Genomic DNA, 14,700 nt, shown 5'->3' with positions numbered 1-14,700 from the left:
CCAACAATATGAAGTTCCGTAATAGGATTCACAAAGATTGAGCACGCTGAATACTAGCCAAGTGACAATTCGGTTTGCAATGTCTAGTTAGTGCTCTGACTAGAATACTACAATTGTGCTTGAAAAAATTCAGCAAATTCCATGACATTTTGGGACTCACGTCCGGCAGAAAAGTCATTGTTTGAACGCAAGTTTGCAAGCTGCGTCAATATTTGGCATGTTCGGATGTAGCCCAAGACCAAATCTTGTGCTTTACCCAACTTATCGTTAGTGGTATAACTGGTTCTGGACCAACAAAGTCAATCGCAGACCCAATTTGTCCGCTCATTCATTTCCAGTAATACCGGAAGGACCGAGTACCCATAGAAGGTAGATAACATTTAAAATACTAAGTTCTTCGATTTGAATTCGACATGCGATTACTAATCTCGACCTCCAATCTGCTAAACAAAGTCAGTTCAGGGTAGCCTGAATCTCAGAGAAAAAATAGATTCTTTTACCGCAAATTCCCTGTTGAAGTGCTGATTGTACGCCACACAGAGAGTCGAAAAATGTTTTTTTCGTTTACCAAAATCTGACGAAAATGACGAGCGAGTGATGCTACTTTCTAAACCACTAGAACATTACGAAACCGAAAATGAGACAACGGCCTACGACAAAGCATGCGGGTAAATTCAATTTCATTATTTCCTCCACACATTCGTTTTCGCTTCGAAATTGAGAACGACATTAGTCTCTTCGATATTGCACATAGCGCTGGCCAAACGAAAAGAAACTAGTAACGATATTTATTTGCCGTTGCTCGATTTGGGAGAATTACAAGCTAGCGATGATATTGGACGACAGAAGGGGCAGTGGTGCGCGTATTTCCTGTGTTTGCGGCGTTCTAGTTGCATTTTATGATGCACATTGCTATAATTTTATTTAATGAAAATAAAAATCAAAATCACTGATTTGAAATTTAAACGAGATTGAATTTTCGTATTGTCATAGGAAAACGAATGTCACTACTTCTGCTACTCGCTTCCATAGAATCGAAAGAAGAAGGGGCGTTGTCTTTATTGTTTTGCTTTGTGTGAATTTAGTAACGAAGGAGGCAGCGAAAAGACGAAGGTGAATTCAGTGAACTTCAACGTTCATTGAATGGGTATGAGAATTTTAGGCCCTGGCCACACAAAATCGCAAAGATTTCTGCTTGGAATACGGTATAGTATTTACCAAGCGATAGAGTTTCGTTTAATCTCATTTCACGACAATAAACTCGGCTCGTTCCTCCAACAAAGAACCGTCAGTATAACAAACTGCATAATCTTCAAGTTGTCGCTCCATCCATCCAGACAGCCATTCATCGGAAGGAGGAATTCTCACATTGAAAGGTTTATAAGGAAAACTACGAGCGAGTATAAAGTCACTGAGAGCAAGGGTAAGCCCTTCCTGTTCGCGCCTCTATTCAGCGCTAATCACTGCCAAGTAAAATTGTCCACACCATTTCATTATAATCGAGCAACATCTCCAACTAGCAAGAACATTCTCGAACGAACGCCAAATATTCCATTCGCGCACGATCATCATACACACAGCAGTAGCAACAACAATAGTAGCAGCAGCGATACGTACGGCAATGCATCATTCTCAGCAAGCGTGAATGAGCCAAATATACAATCGCCCGATGCGGAAAGGAGACGAAAAACAATCGATGTGCGACAAGCATCGCGGATAAGCCACGCGTTTCTAGAACGTGTGGCGTGTAATATAAGTACGCGCGTTCTGCGCATCGCAGCAACCAGTATTATTCCAACAAGTGAAGTATGAAGTACAAGTGAAGAGTGAAAATAAAAGAGTAAAGTGTATAGCGCAAAAAGTGTTTTTCCTTCCAATAAATCACATCCAGTTGCAAGTGGTTTTTCAAAATACAGTCCACATAAGTTGTTTGCAGATTGTTTTAGGTGGTCCATCCGAGGAGTTGCATTTGTCTGCGGACATTTATAAACATTGCCAGCCACCAACAGCAAACTGCAAATTTCCCACACCAAGGGCCACCCCCAGTGCAGTAAAATTTCATTTCATTCAATCGAAACTGAATGAACGCAGTCAATCAGTCGTCTACGGTAGCATTCATATTCATTTAACGCATCAGATGCTGTTGATCTGAAGCTCGGTTCATGGCTCTTCACTCACCGTCGCTTTCAAATGAGTCGCAATTCATAGTCAACCTCCTTCGTTTGATCCTCTCAAATGAATAGATCCGCTTTCAATTTACCCAGTGAGCACCAGTCAAATGAGATCCAGGTAAGCCTAAGACAAGAAGAGACAACTGGCTTCGTGTTTTTGGTTATCTTGCCTTTCTTGTGCCAGATGACAGATGAGTGTATGCAGCTATCGAGGTTGGCAGTGCAGCCAATTTCTTTGTCATATTTAGATATGTTGATATAATACACATAATAATGACCGTTTTATTAACACACATTTCGCCAACATTTATCTGGTACTAATCAATCCAACATTTTTATCACATACTTCTTGTTTCTAGCAAATTTGGCCAGCATAACAGCCTATTCATCAGAATCAAATTTGCAACAAAAATATAATAGAGATGAACGTACTACCAAATACGTTTTTCATTGCAACCAGTTCCAACAAGCTGTTATTACTAGATTCATTATATTTTGTCTGAAATCTGCGAATTTAAGAAATTTTGAAAAATAATTATGCAATATGCTATAATTATTGTACGAAGCTGTCAAAGTCATTGCTAAAATCAAATATGTAATTCAGCAATTTTCTTTGCACCTCTACCAATATTTTCCTGTTCCGATGACATGGTGAAGGGGTAAAACACTTCCACACTGGTTCTATAGGAACACATTACGAGCACAGTCTACAGACACGAGAATAGTCGATGTTCTCTATCAGAAAAAATTCGAAAAGATTTTGCTCGACATGAATGCTATAAACAAGTCATATCGATGGTGGGTTTATTGAAGTAACCAAAAGTCGCCATATTGGATCGATAGCAAAATGTCCTCAATCATCAGTTTACGTCAACTACTGACCAGGACTACTTGTACTTGCAAAAGCGATGTAGACATATATTGATTATGGTTTCGCTTTAGTGGTTACCGAAAAACCGCCATCTTTGTTTTCATGATGGTCTAAATTCATAAATTCCGGTGTTTTATGACTATTTTAAATGATACCCATATTGATAGTTGTTTTCACTGTTTCTTGGTAACCAAAGGCCGTCATCTTGGATTTCAAATAGGCCTCACCTCTTTTTAAATGGTATCCATGTTGCCCTCATCTCTGATTTTAAAATGACTTTAACCATCGAGCTTGAACTTGAGCTTGACTTTATACGACCACCCCTGGCTGCCACTCCGTTATCGATCTGGACTAGCTGAAGTTGCACAGGGAATCAGAAGGTAATTATGCTTGGGATTAGGAAAACATCTTTCAATGTGCAACTCTTGGTAATCCTAAAGTGTTTATTGATCAAAACCGGCATCGGCCAGGCCCGAAAGTAGATCGCAGAAGGAACGTTCGTCCGGCCTACAGCAAGTGCTTTTGCTAGAGGCCGTATATACTACTGCGTACTCCACAAGTATCACGGGAGGAGGACATTTGTTAGTAACTAGATATCGACCCATCAACTCATGGACCGGAAACCAACGGCCTTACATCCCTTCCGAAGGAAGAATTTTCAGAAAAATCTCTACGACCTCGGCTGGGATTGAACCCAGACCAACTCGGATGGGTGGCTGTCACGCTTACCACTCAACCAACTGCGCCTTCGTTTAAAATGACTTTAACCATCGATTTCCGTTATCTATCATCTTGGACCTTTAACGAGTTCGACCTTTTACTCTTAAGACAAGACAAGGCAACTAGTAATACGATTTCTGTATATTTCTGTATTTTGATAGTACGACCATCTCTATATAAATTTTAGTGGCAAATTTGATTCTGATAAATAGGCTGTTATGCTGGCCAAATTTGCTAGAAACATGTAGTATGTGATAAAAATGTTGGATTGATTAGTTCCATTTTGGAAAATTAAGAGTTAATAAAACGGTCATTATTATGTGCTATAATAAGCAATATATCTAAATATGACAAAGAAATTGGCTGCACTGCCAACCTCGCTAGCTGCATACAGTCATCTGTCAACAATCATTCAGCAGGATAAAAGAAAGGTGAGAAACTAAAAATACAGAAACAACTGCTCCAAGATTAGGAGAAAGAAAGGGTCGGTACATTTGTCATTTTTGAGTGAATTTGTTTAAACTTGTAAAATTAAGCATGCCACCGGGTCGCTGGTAGTAAACATAATCATCCGGACGAGCATCCCGGTTCTTTGGCGCACGGTGAAAAGAAAGAAAAGGCCGGGTTTTACATTTTTATCTCGAAACTACTGATAAAAAATAATTATTACCAAATCAAAACAATACTCGAAAAAATGACAACCTCACTCATACAGAGAAAAAATGTTCCTACCTGTATCCGTCTTGAGCTGTCTCGTCTTATCATAGCCTTAACCCTATATGTATTTATTATCTTGGTCGGAGTTATTTTCATCTCAGTGAGTGTTCATTCATATTCATTTGTGAGTGGTTCATTGGAATGGTTCACTTCCATTAACTGAGACCATGCTAATGTGAGGTAGGTTTTCAATAGAAACTAAACAGGCAAAAACGTCAAATGACCAGAACCTGTTATTCAATTGACAGTGAACTCTGAGCGACTCAAACGAAGACGGCAGCAGAACTCAACTGATATAGTGGTGGTATGCTTACAGTGAAAGGCTCGCAGTTTCAATTGAAACGAATATTTTCGTTTGAAATTGATATTTTACCGCACTGGCCACCCCTAGGCTCAAACACTTCCCACAGGCTACACTCTTCTGTGGTTAGTTGCATGATCTATTGCGTTACTGTTCCAAAGCCAAGTAACTTTAATACGGAAAGCACAAGAAAGTGCTTGTTTCAGAAACACATATAGTGGTTTTATGTTCAAGAGTGCCTTTAGAGCATTTGTCATCGCCATGAAGACTATCTTCTGAAGATGGTCTAACTTTGATTGGCGTGTTATAACTTCTCCCTTCTGACACCAAACAAGGCACCCGTATGCCAGTATTGGTCTAACAATTGTTGTATAGATCCAATGGATGTACTTGGATTCGAGTCCCCGAGATTTGCCGAAAGCCAACCTACATTGGCCGAAGCCCATGTAAGCTTTCTTGATTTTGAAATCGATGTCAGGTGTCCAATTAAGCTTTGAGTCAAGAATTATTCCAACGTACCTAACTTGATCAGCGACAATAATTTCAGAGTCCATGAACTGCAGCGGACGAGCTCCGGTTGTAATCTTTCGTTGCGTGAAAAGCACCATTGATGTTTTATTTGCATTAACTGATAGTCCAACATGAAGACATCACTGCTAAACCTAAACAAAATATAATGTTTGTTGCATCAAATAAAAAAGTGTGTTAATGCAAAAACTAGTAATCAATATATGATAATCAGCTGCGAAACCATATGTCGGAAACCCAAGCTCATTAAGTTTTTCTCAACACACCATCGGCGACAAGGTTCCACAGAAGTGGTAACAGCACACCGCCTTGAGGACATCCACAGACACTCAGTTTCCTTATCTCTACCTGTCTTAACGATGAGCACAGATGTCTGTTGATAAGCATTGCGTGTATCCAGTTCGTGATATATGAAGCTACTCCATGACCAAAATGATAGGCTGACTTGAAATGAATCAATGAATTGATCGAAAGTAAATGGTAAACTCTCGATGTGGTTTCCATCCATCCGCGCAAATTTGTTGTTAAAAAAGTTTTCGTCTTTGCGCAATGAAAGCACAGATTGCTATCATGCAGATTACGCATGCAAACGCTAATAAACAGGGATGCCGCATTGAAATCTGTGTTTCGGTCAAAAATATCTTTTTAATGTCTGTGATAACTGAAACAGGAAAAAGATCTGCAATAAATTTCCGATTTTCATCAAAATGCCAAAAATCTGCTATCTGTGAAAAAGAAACTGTGATAAAAAATTGTGAAAACAATTTGTAACATTGCAGAAAAATCTGTGAATATTGTAACCCTGCTAACAAATTAGATATACCTACATTCGCCACAAACGTTGAACCCAAGCGCACAAAGCAAAATGAGTCAACGCTGATGATGGATAGAGCGAAAAGGACAACTAGTACGACACTATATTAACCGTGTTTGCAAATGGAGCTCGAATGCACAAGTGATTTTGTGTACGAATAGTTATGTTCGAGATTGTACTTAAAAGTGCGCTGGAAACGAACACAACACAAAAGAAAGCATAGTGTTTGAACGGACAAGCTCAGTCGCGTGTTTGACGGTACCGGGTAGCGTACCATTATAGCCAGTGTAACGGACTTCTAACTCAGCTACACTGGCTGTGAAAACACACAGCGCAGTAATCTGCTCCGCCTGCCGTTCAACAGGCAACTGAGCTTGTCCGGCGAAATCCGTTCTTTAAATAGTCGATGATGATGTCACGCATAGAATCGTAGCGCACTAGATACACAAATATGTCGTGCTGGACCTGGGAAGCGCTGTCTTCTTGGTGTAAATGCGTGATATTTTGACTAGGTTGTACATTATTTAAATTTTTAATGCCATGATATCAATTTTTTTGGATTTATCTATTGGAATCTATTCATAGAAGTATTTCGGGGCGATATGTGCAAAAAAGTTGAAAATTTATCGTGAGATGGTTGAATCATATGCGTTTAAAATTGGACTACTTTTCGCTACCATTTTTGTAGAATTTTCAAAGTGCACCCCCATATCGAAAACAAAGACGTAGTCCTACGCCAAAACTCCTAAGTTTGATAGCTTTTGCGAAAAAGCTTTTAGAATGTTGTAGATAACATTGTGCAATGCAACATGCATACCAGCTGGGGAAATCTTCTACCAGTAGATTTCCCCAGCTGGTATGCATGTTGCATTGCATGCAGCGGTTGCTCGACCAAACTAACATCCCGAATATATAGTCGAACAAACGTTCCACTAATTTAATCGGCCTAAAATTCTTTGCCTCTTCATAAGTAACGCGGCCACCTTTGGGAATGAATTTTACAATTGTTTCCTGCCACGTCAATGAAATATATCCAGTTGCAAGACTACAGGTAGGAACTCTTTTCAAAATATGATGAAAGTGTTCATATCCTCTTTGAATTAGATCTGGCATAATTTCATCTTTTCCCGGTGACATACGGAGCAAAACCTTCAATCGCCCATTTGATCGATTCGCTTGTCACATTCTACAAGCAAATGCCCAATAATCAGAGCTACCAGGGGCAGTCGTCAGTGATGGCTCCGTAAGCCTAGAAAGAGTGTGCTAAAAGACAGTTGAGCACTACATCATCGTCAGACGACTATTCACCATTAGCAACTCTAATCGAACTGGCACGAAGGCTTTTCGATTTCGAAAGTAACTTATTCCATCTACTAGTCTCGTTCAAAGAAGAGGCTTTCCTAACCACTTTACTCAGTAAATCGAAGGGAATTTCTGTATGCTTTGCGAGCCATCTTAAATTCCTCCAAGCCATCCCAAGTATCTGCGATTCCTTCTACATAATTTTCCGTATCGAACTAGTTCGGTATTCCGGTATTGGTTGCTATAGAAGCACGCATAACTCGAAGCAGGTATGCTTCTACTACTAGTGAGTTTTTCATCCACGAACTTCATTCCAGTCAGTTGGAGATTTAATCGTCGGAGATACTCATGAAACCTAGTCGCCAAGCTCTCTTCGCAGAGGTCCCAGTTCGTAGATTTGGTATTACGATATGTGACGATATCCAACGAGACGTTTAAATAATCAAAGACGATGTACTTATGATCAGATAACGACGGTTCAAGATCGTATGGTACGAGCCAGTTTGCCAACTCATGCGTAATACCGTTAGAGCAGAGAGTTACATCTAACACCTCTTCTCTGGCAGCTCGTCCAAATGTTGAACGATTTCCTACAGTAAGTATGTGCAGATTTGTACTACTAAAGAATTCCATCATTTCGGTACCTCTCAAATTGATATCTGAGCTGCACCAAATTATGTGGTGGGTATTTACATCACCGCCGAGTATGAAAGGAAACCCATTTTTGCCACAGTATGATACAACCCTTTTGAAATCATCTAAAGGATCGTTATGCGGTTAATATGCCGAAGAATATACGCATTTCCTGTTTATGTTATTAACGGTCATATTGAACGTGACAGTACAAATATCGCGAGTTAAAACAAACATCCACGGTGTCAGAGATTCGCGTAACACAGCAATGGTAAGAACCACGGTACTCCGTGCGCGACTGGCATATTTTAGTCCTGCCAGCCATTCAGTCTTCGGTACGGAGGAAACACCTTGACTTGATGACTCCTGTTTTCAGTCGCCTCGTACAACATGGGGGCACGAACCCAGCGGAGAAATTCTTGGTTGTGATACATCAACCCGCCATATACCACGCGTTTTTTTGAGCTAGAGTTATTTCGGAGGCGTCTTGCATATTGCGAAAAGAAAATATTAGGTAATAATATTTGGAATGATCAAATGATCATGCGTTTCCATGGTCGCCACTGCCAGACGCCACTATGTCTGTTCCCCAACATCATTCGAAGTTTAGATCGTTATGCGCTAATAAAACAATTTTTTACCTCTTTTATTACAGGATGATCTTCCCCCAGAACAAGTCGCAAGTAAGTATAACTTTTCATTTCAATAGCATCTGTTATAAATTTAAGTAATAAAAATATTATAAATGCAAAGCAAAACACACCATCTGTTGTCGGTCCATTTTTCTGCTGGCTCTTGACACAGATTCGCCATTTTCTTCTTTCATACTGCAACAGTGGATAAAATTTCCCTGGATACAAGGAGAACCACTAAACGTCCAATGTCGTATCATTATTAATAATCGGCGCGTACGGATTGGTCCTCATGTAGCATTTCGGCTTTTCACAGAATCCCACCACTTGAAAAAAAGACTAAAAATACCCCGGTTCTATTTCGCAATGTACCAGTTTCAAGTTCATAGGCGGTCTGCCTGTCCGTCAATAACCCGTGGAGCTGATCAGTGCTCCACGCGTCATCCGCATTGCAAATCTCGATCACAACTTTCACAACAACAGAAAAAGAAGCAATCCAACCGAACGAAAAAGTGTTTACATCCGGTGGCGTCGGTGTGCTACTTGTTGTTTGTCAGACGGATCGACGGTAGTCATTGCCTTCCACCACTCGCCCGTCAGTTGTCCGTCACTGCAGATCTCCCAAGGCGTCGGCGGTACAAAGTCCATTAAGGCGGCGAGAAATATTGGCAACCCGTCAGCCACCTGCCAAAACAAACGCGGAGTGATCTATTTTACGCGTTTTTCCACTCCTCCTCTGGTATATCTACTTCTAGTGTGTCTTATGTGAAAGTAAAAAGTTTACCGCAGACATTTCCATCTGTCGGTGAAACTTATAACTGTGTCGAAGATGTTTCCCCTCTTTTCGGCGGCAAACTCGAACGCATTTCCATGTTTCATTAATTACGTGTTTTCCCTGATTTATTCTATGGTCCATACTTCTCACACGGTTTTTTATGAAAAAAATGAAAAAAAAACAGACGAAACGTTTCTTCTTTCAACGCTGTTGCGAAATCTGTATACACATTTAAACCCCGCCGTTGATGTTTGTTTTTCGTCGGCCGCGTTATGGTCCCATTTATATTTTTGGCAGCCCAAATTTGTAATCAGTTCTAAAAATGTTCCAAGGAACCGTTTGCTACCGTTTCTCACGGGGTAAAACGTTCGCCTGTACATATTCGCACACCCATTTTTCTACCTTTGACGAAAAGTGGGCCGAAAGGTTCATCAACCCGTTCACTGGCACCGTGATCGTGCCCAGACAACTAGAACAGGAGGCACGATTCTAATCCGACCGCGGTTGATGCGATTTTGCAAAATACATACATACGTGCCTCTTCATGCGACATTATCCTACCGACATGCAACCACTCAGACTTGTAACGGGACATTTAGCTGAATATCGTAGGCAATGATCTGTACCAGAAACTAAACACTTGTCTAGACACAGATGTAGGATAAAAACGAAGAAAAGCATACGCATGCTGCCAAGAACTACGCCCGATTCGAGCATAGATATATGCAGCATGGCGGCAACGATTAATTTTGTACACGGAAGATGCTTTCTCGTGTACCAGTGTCACGATTTATGAAGTTGGAAATTGTACTCAGACTATTTGGTCTATTGTTTTATGTTTGCGTAAAGCTGAATTAGTCATTGTGAATGTAATAGAGCTGGAATATCATATTATATCTTGATAGCAGAAATTTGACAACAATTAGTATAGTTTATGTGTATATTTATTACTTTCTAACGACATTCAATTAGCTAGAGATTATTTAGTAGTAAAAGTTATGAAAATGTAGAGCCAAGTGAGAGCAAGCAATGGTCATTAGAAACAGACTTTAAATCTTACGGACTAATATTTTGTCTTCTGCTGACAAGAGTCGAGCTTAAGTAGAGCTACTACGAATCGCTCAAGTCTACCAGCATGTCTCACAGCAAAGACAGACTTGTCCCTCTTTACCATGAGAACCGACAGAAGAGAAGACACGTAAGAACTGGAAGCTTGCCGACGATTCACAGCACTAGTGCTACTGTGCATCTCTGTTTGCCTTGCAATTGTCGGAGTAGATTTTTATTAGGCTATTGCCACTGCCCTTGCATTGGTAGCAGGGTTTTCCATTTTGTATGAGTCGGTGGCGCGCGGTTTATTTATTTATTCGTCAAGCATATTAAAAGTCGGCTAAAAAAGTACTTTGTAAAAATCGGCTATATTTTTTCCGGTATTTATACTGAATGTTTTTTTTATCCGACTCTTACAAAGGAAAGTCCCAGTCCGATTTTTATGCTTGTGGTTTATATCCGGATTTTATATTCTAATATATTTGAAGCGGGTTTTACGAAGCACGTTCTGTCCTTGCGACTTTTATTGTCGGTCGCTCATTTATACGGTAAAGTTGCAATTTAAGTTGTTTTCTGGATATGGAGAAGTCAATTCTTTCACAAAATTCATTACAATGACGCATCATTCTATTGAGGGTATCCTAAAAGATTGCTCTAGGAATAATTTACGAGTTCTAAGATACCGGCTAGACACAATTTTTTTTTTTTGCTAGAGTAATGATGCGGATTGTACACGTTGAGAAATAATATCGTCGATAAAGTAAAATATGGCAAATTCGAGGCGTTCTTTGAGTGTTTATTTGTTTATACGTATGCAACTTGCTTTATACGATAGAAAAGGGAATGTCGTCCAGCTTAATTTACAAAGGGCGTACAAAAGAAATGGATTTTGGACTGATTCGATGCGTTCTTCGTACAGGACAGTGTATGGGTTCTACATCACGCGGCAATATTCCCAAATTGGTCTGACATATGTATTGTATGATGATTTAATTGTGTAAGGAACTTCAAAATTATAGCTAAAGTGTTTAATAAAGTCCAGCCTATTTGCTTTATTTATTACTGGTTTACAAGCTGGTTTCATAAATGTATGTCTATGGGAATATTTGAAGTTTTTTTTCTGCTGGAGGATATTGAATTACATTTCTTTACGTTAAGTTGGAGTAAACTTTTGCTACACCATGTGTGGAACAGAAAATATAGGATGTCCCAGAAAGTATAAGCTTCATTGAAAATCAAAATAAAACATTTTTTGGAGGAAATTTTATTTTGGTTTCATAAATCATTTCTCTATAATGTTCTTTCTCAGTAGCTCAGATTTTATTATCATTAATCATAAGCCAAGAAACGCACTTTTGCTCTAACGCTGCTCATAAGTCTCTGCAAAAACTCCTTTGAAATGGTCTTAGACACTTTTTTCCAGTCCTTCGCCATATTTTCGATGGTATCTGTCGCTTCAACATGTTTTCTTAGATATGCCTTGTTCAGAGCACAGAATGTTTCGATTGGTTAGGCTTGAGGACAATTAGCAGGATTAGAAAGGTTCGGCCCGTATTGAACTTTATTGGCGTAGTACCATGCTGTAGTGTCTTTCACACACTTCACAGAAACCAAATCCGTCCAAAACAATACTGGACTCTCATGCTTCCTGATCATTGGCAGCAAACGCCGATTCAATCACTCCCGGAATTACGTGTCAGTTTTCATTGTCTCTGGTGTTACAAACGTCTCTGAGCTCATTCTACATTCGCAAATAGCTTGCCAAACCATTGACTTTTTACAGAATTTCTTGATAAAAATTGGCTTATCGGCATCATCGAATTCCTGGCCTTCACGCACAGTGTAATATTAATGTCCCGAAAGCGTAATGTGCAATTATTTCATATGTTTCATCATCTATAGCAGCACACGCCGATTTTCACATTTTTTCATCGTCATACAACTTCCGAGCGCACGATTTAACGGTTTCAGCCTGCTTTTCACTCCGTTTCGGCATCTTCTCTTCTTGAAGATTTATAGATGAACTTACCTTACCTTGGCACGTTTCTATTCTATTATATTCAATTCTATTCTATTCTAACTCTTACACAGCCAGTATTGAAAAGCATCCTGGAAAACACTGCAGTTACTCTTTAGTGTTTTTCTTGTCAACATTACTATTTGAAGCATATAATATGCTTCATGGCTCAAATATTAAAACAGCCAGGCTTACTGTGCACAGTTGGGTTTGAAGATGTTTCAAAATTATACGGCAATTAAATTATTCATTTAATGAATAATTTAACTAACGAATCGTTTTGAATCTTGAAGGAGGAAGAAACGAGGACAACCGTACCGACCGTTACAGATTAAAGGGGATATGCAAAATCGTTGGAAGTGACTTGTCTAATAAGGTAATTGTCACCCCATTTGGTCCTTTGGGATGGGACAAAGGTATTTACACCTTGCCCTGGCTAATGAGCCTAGGTTAAAGCGCCTTTACTCTCTCTGTAGATGGATTCTTACCTTGGCACGTTGGACATAACTCTTGGCAACATCTCGAGCAAAGCCGCTTTTTTATTCGAAAAATCCATCCATTTTTTCATGCCGGTCCATCTTTGGGTCCATTGGTCCTGGTTTTCGAATACATTTCGGTACATCCGCTAAGCTATAAAGCCAAATTCTCCGCTTTCCGATCCAATTAACGAGCGTTCGTACTATGCACGAACGCCAATATCCTTTCAAATGCAAATTTTCGGATGGCATGTCGAACCGCTCCTTTACTCACACTTTCCAGTTAAGAAATTGGGAACATAGCACGATTTGTGCACTCCCGTTGCGAGATAGTTGCGAGGGTGGCAAAAAAGGCTGAATGGCTCTATCCGAAAGATGTCCGCCGAGCGGATTGGGTCGTACCAGAAGCAGGATGAGGATGAAAAGGCGTCCCGAACGAAGAAGAATACAGAAGATTCAGTCCGATCGAGCGCGAAATCCCACGACCATCAACCTCTGAGCTTGCCTCCGTCCGTCGCAGCGAAAATAAAAGCAATGCATTGCAATGCAAGCGAAGCGTTTACAGGAGGAAACGAATGCGGAATATTTGCGGGAAAAAGTAATAGAAATTAATACGCGTTGAAAAAAAGAAGAATGCGTATAGACCGGGAGCTGCAAAAGAACCGAGAGCTTTGTGAACGTGAGATCGGGAAAAGCTTTCAACATCAAAGGGAACAGCAAAAGGAGAAGGAACATCTTTGCCGTATAAAAAGATGGAAGAGATTCATCAGGATCAGATGTCATTAGTAGAAGAACAGTTAAAGGAAGCGCTAATGATCAACAGCGGATGGAATCAGACATTCGGCAAATTAACAGAAGTTTGCCTGAAAACCAGAGTATGCACAGCGTAGAGGACAGAAATCATTGAAGCGCCGCAAGAAACCAACACCAGATCGTCGATACAACTTCCTACGGGCTAAGGCCACAACGTACCGAACCCCAATAGGGCTCAGCTGGCTGCCCTTAGACGCTCCCAGCTTTTGCGTGGGAACCAGAAGACTGGCCACTCTTTTTCGGCGCCTATCAAGTATTCAACGAGGCCTACATAGTCTGACGAGAAAAGTCTAGTGTGACTTCAAGACTATCTCAAAGGTTCAGCACTGGAGTCTATCGACGGCCAGCTTCTTTTTCCAAGCTCGGCCCCACGACTAAACGTAAAGCTTCGCCAGCTATACGTACGCTTGGAGCAGTTGCTGAAAGGCCACCTTGAGAATGTACGCAACCTAGTATCGCCAAAAGTTGACAATCTGGCCAGTATCATACCGTTTGACAATGGAGTCGAACAGCTGGAAGCTGCTGATTTTACGCTCCATTTGGTGAATCCGTTTCTCATGTAAGACTTGATCCGCAAACTCCCGGACGGGGAAAAGTGACAATCAGTGCGATATAACCAGAAGAAGAATGCGGTTACACTTTCGACATTTACGTGGCCAAATGCGGATACAAACCGGATACAAGGATTGCAATCGGGACGAGCGGACGTGTGGACAAAGTGTCCTCTATGGTGACAGACTCTCAGACCTTGTGAGGTATGCCAGCGAACGGACCATCTTTTGCGATTCTGCAAAGACTTCAAGGATTTGGCATATGTAAATCAAATGAAAGTAGTGATAAGATGGAAACTGTACAAGATTTGTCCCAACGAGCATTGCGA

General features: G+C 40.4%; 1 protein-coding gene across 1 annotated transcript in view; it reads left to right on the top strand.

Annotated features, from left to right (window-relative positions):
* The window catches only part of LOC131694778 (troponin C-like), a 32,159-nt gene that overhangs the window by 5,244 nt on the left and 12,215 nt on the right, over positions 1 to 14,700 (top strand). The window contains exon 2 of the mRNA XM_058983278.1: positions 8,713 to 8,740. Within this exon, the coding sequence (XP_058839261.1) occupies positions 8,713 to 8,740 (28 nt within the window). The remainder of the gene's footprint in view (positions 1 to 8,712; positions 8,741 to 14,700) is intronic.

The sequence above is a fragment of the Topomyia yanbarensis genome, unplaced genomic scaffold, assembly GCF_030247195.1.
Source record: "Topomyia yanbarensis strain Yona2022 unplaced genomic scaffold, ASM3024719v1 HiC_scaffold_149, whole genome shotgun sequence".
In the NCBI taxonomy this organism is placed as follows: domain Eukaryota; kingdom Metazoa; phylum Arthropoda; class Insecta; order Diptera; family Culicidae; genus Topomyia; species Topomyia yanbarensis.
Note: the sequence above shows the minus strand (reverse complement) of the source record. Positions and strands in the feature narration are given on the sequence as shown.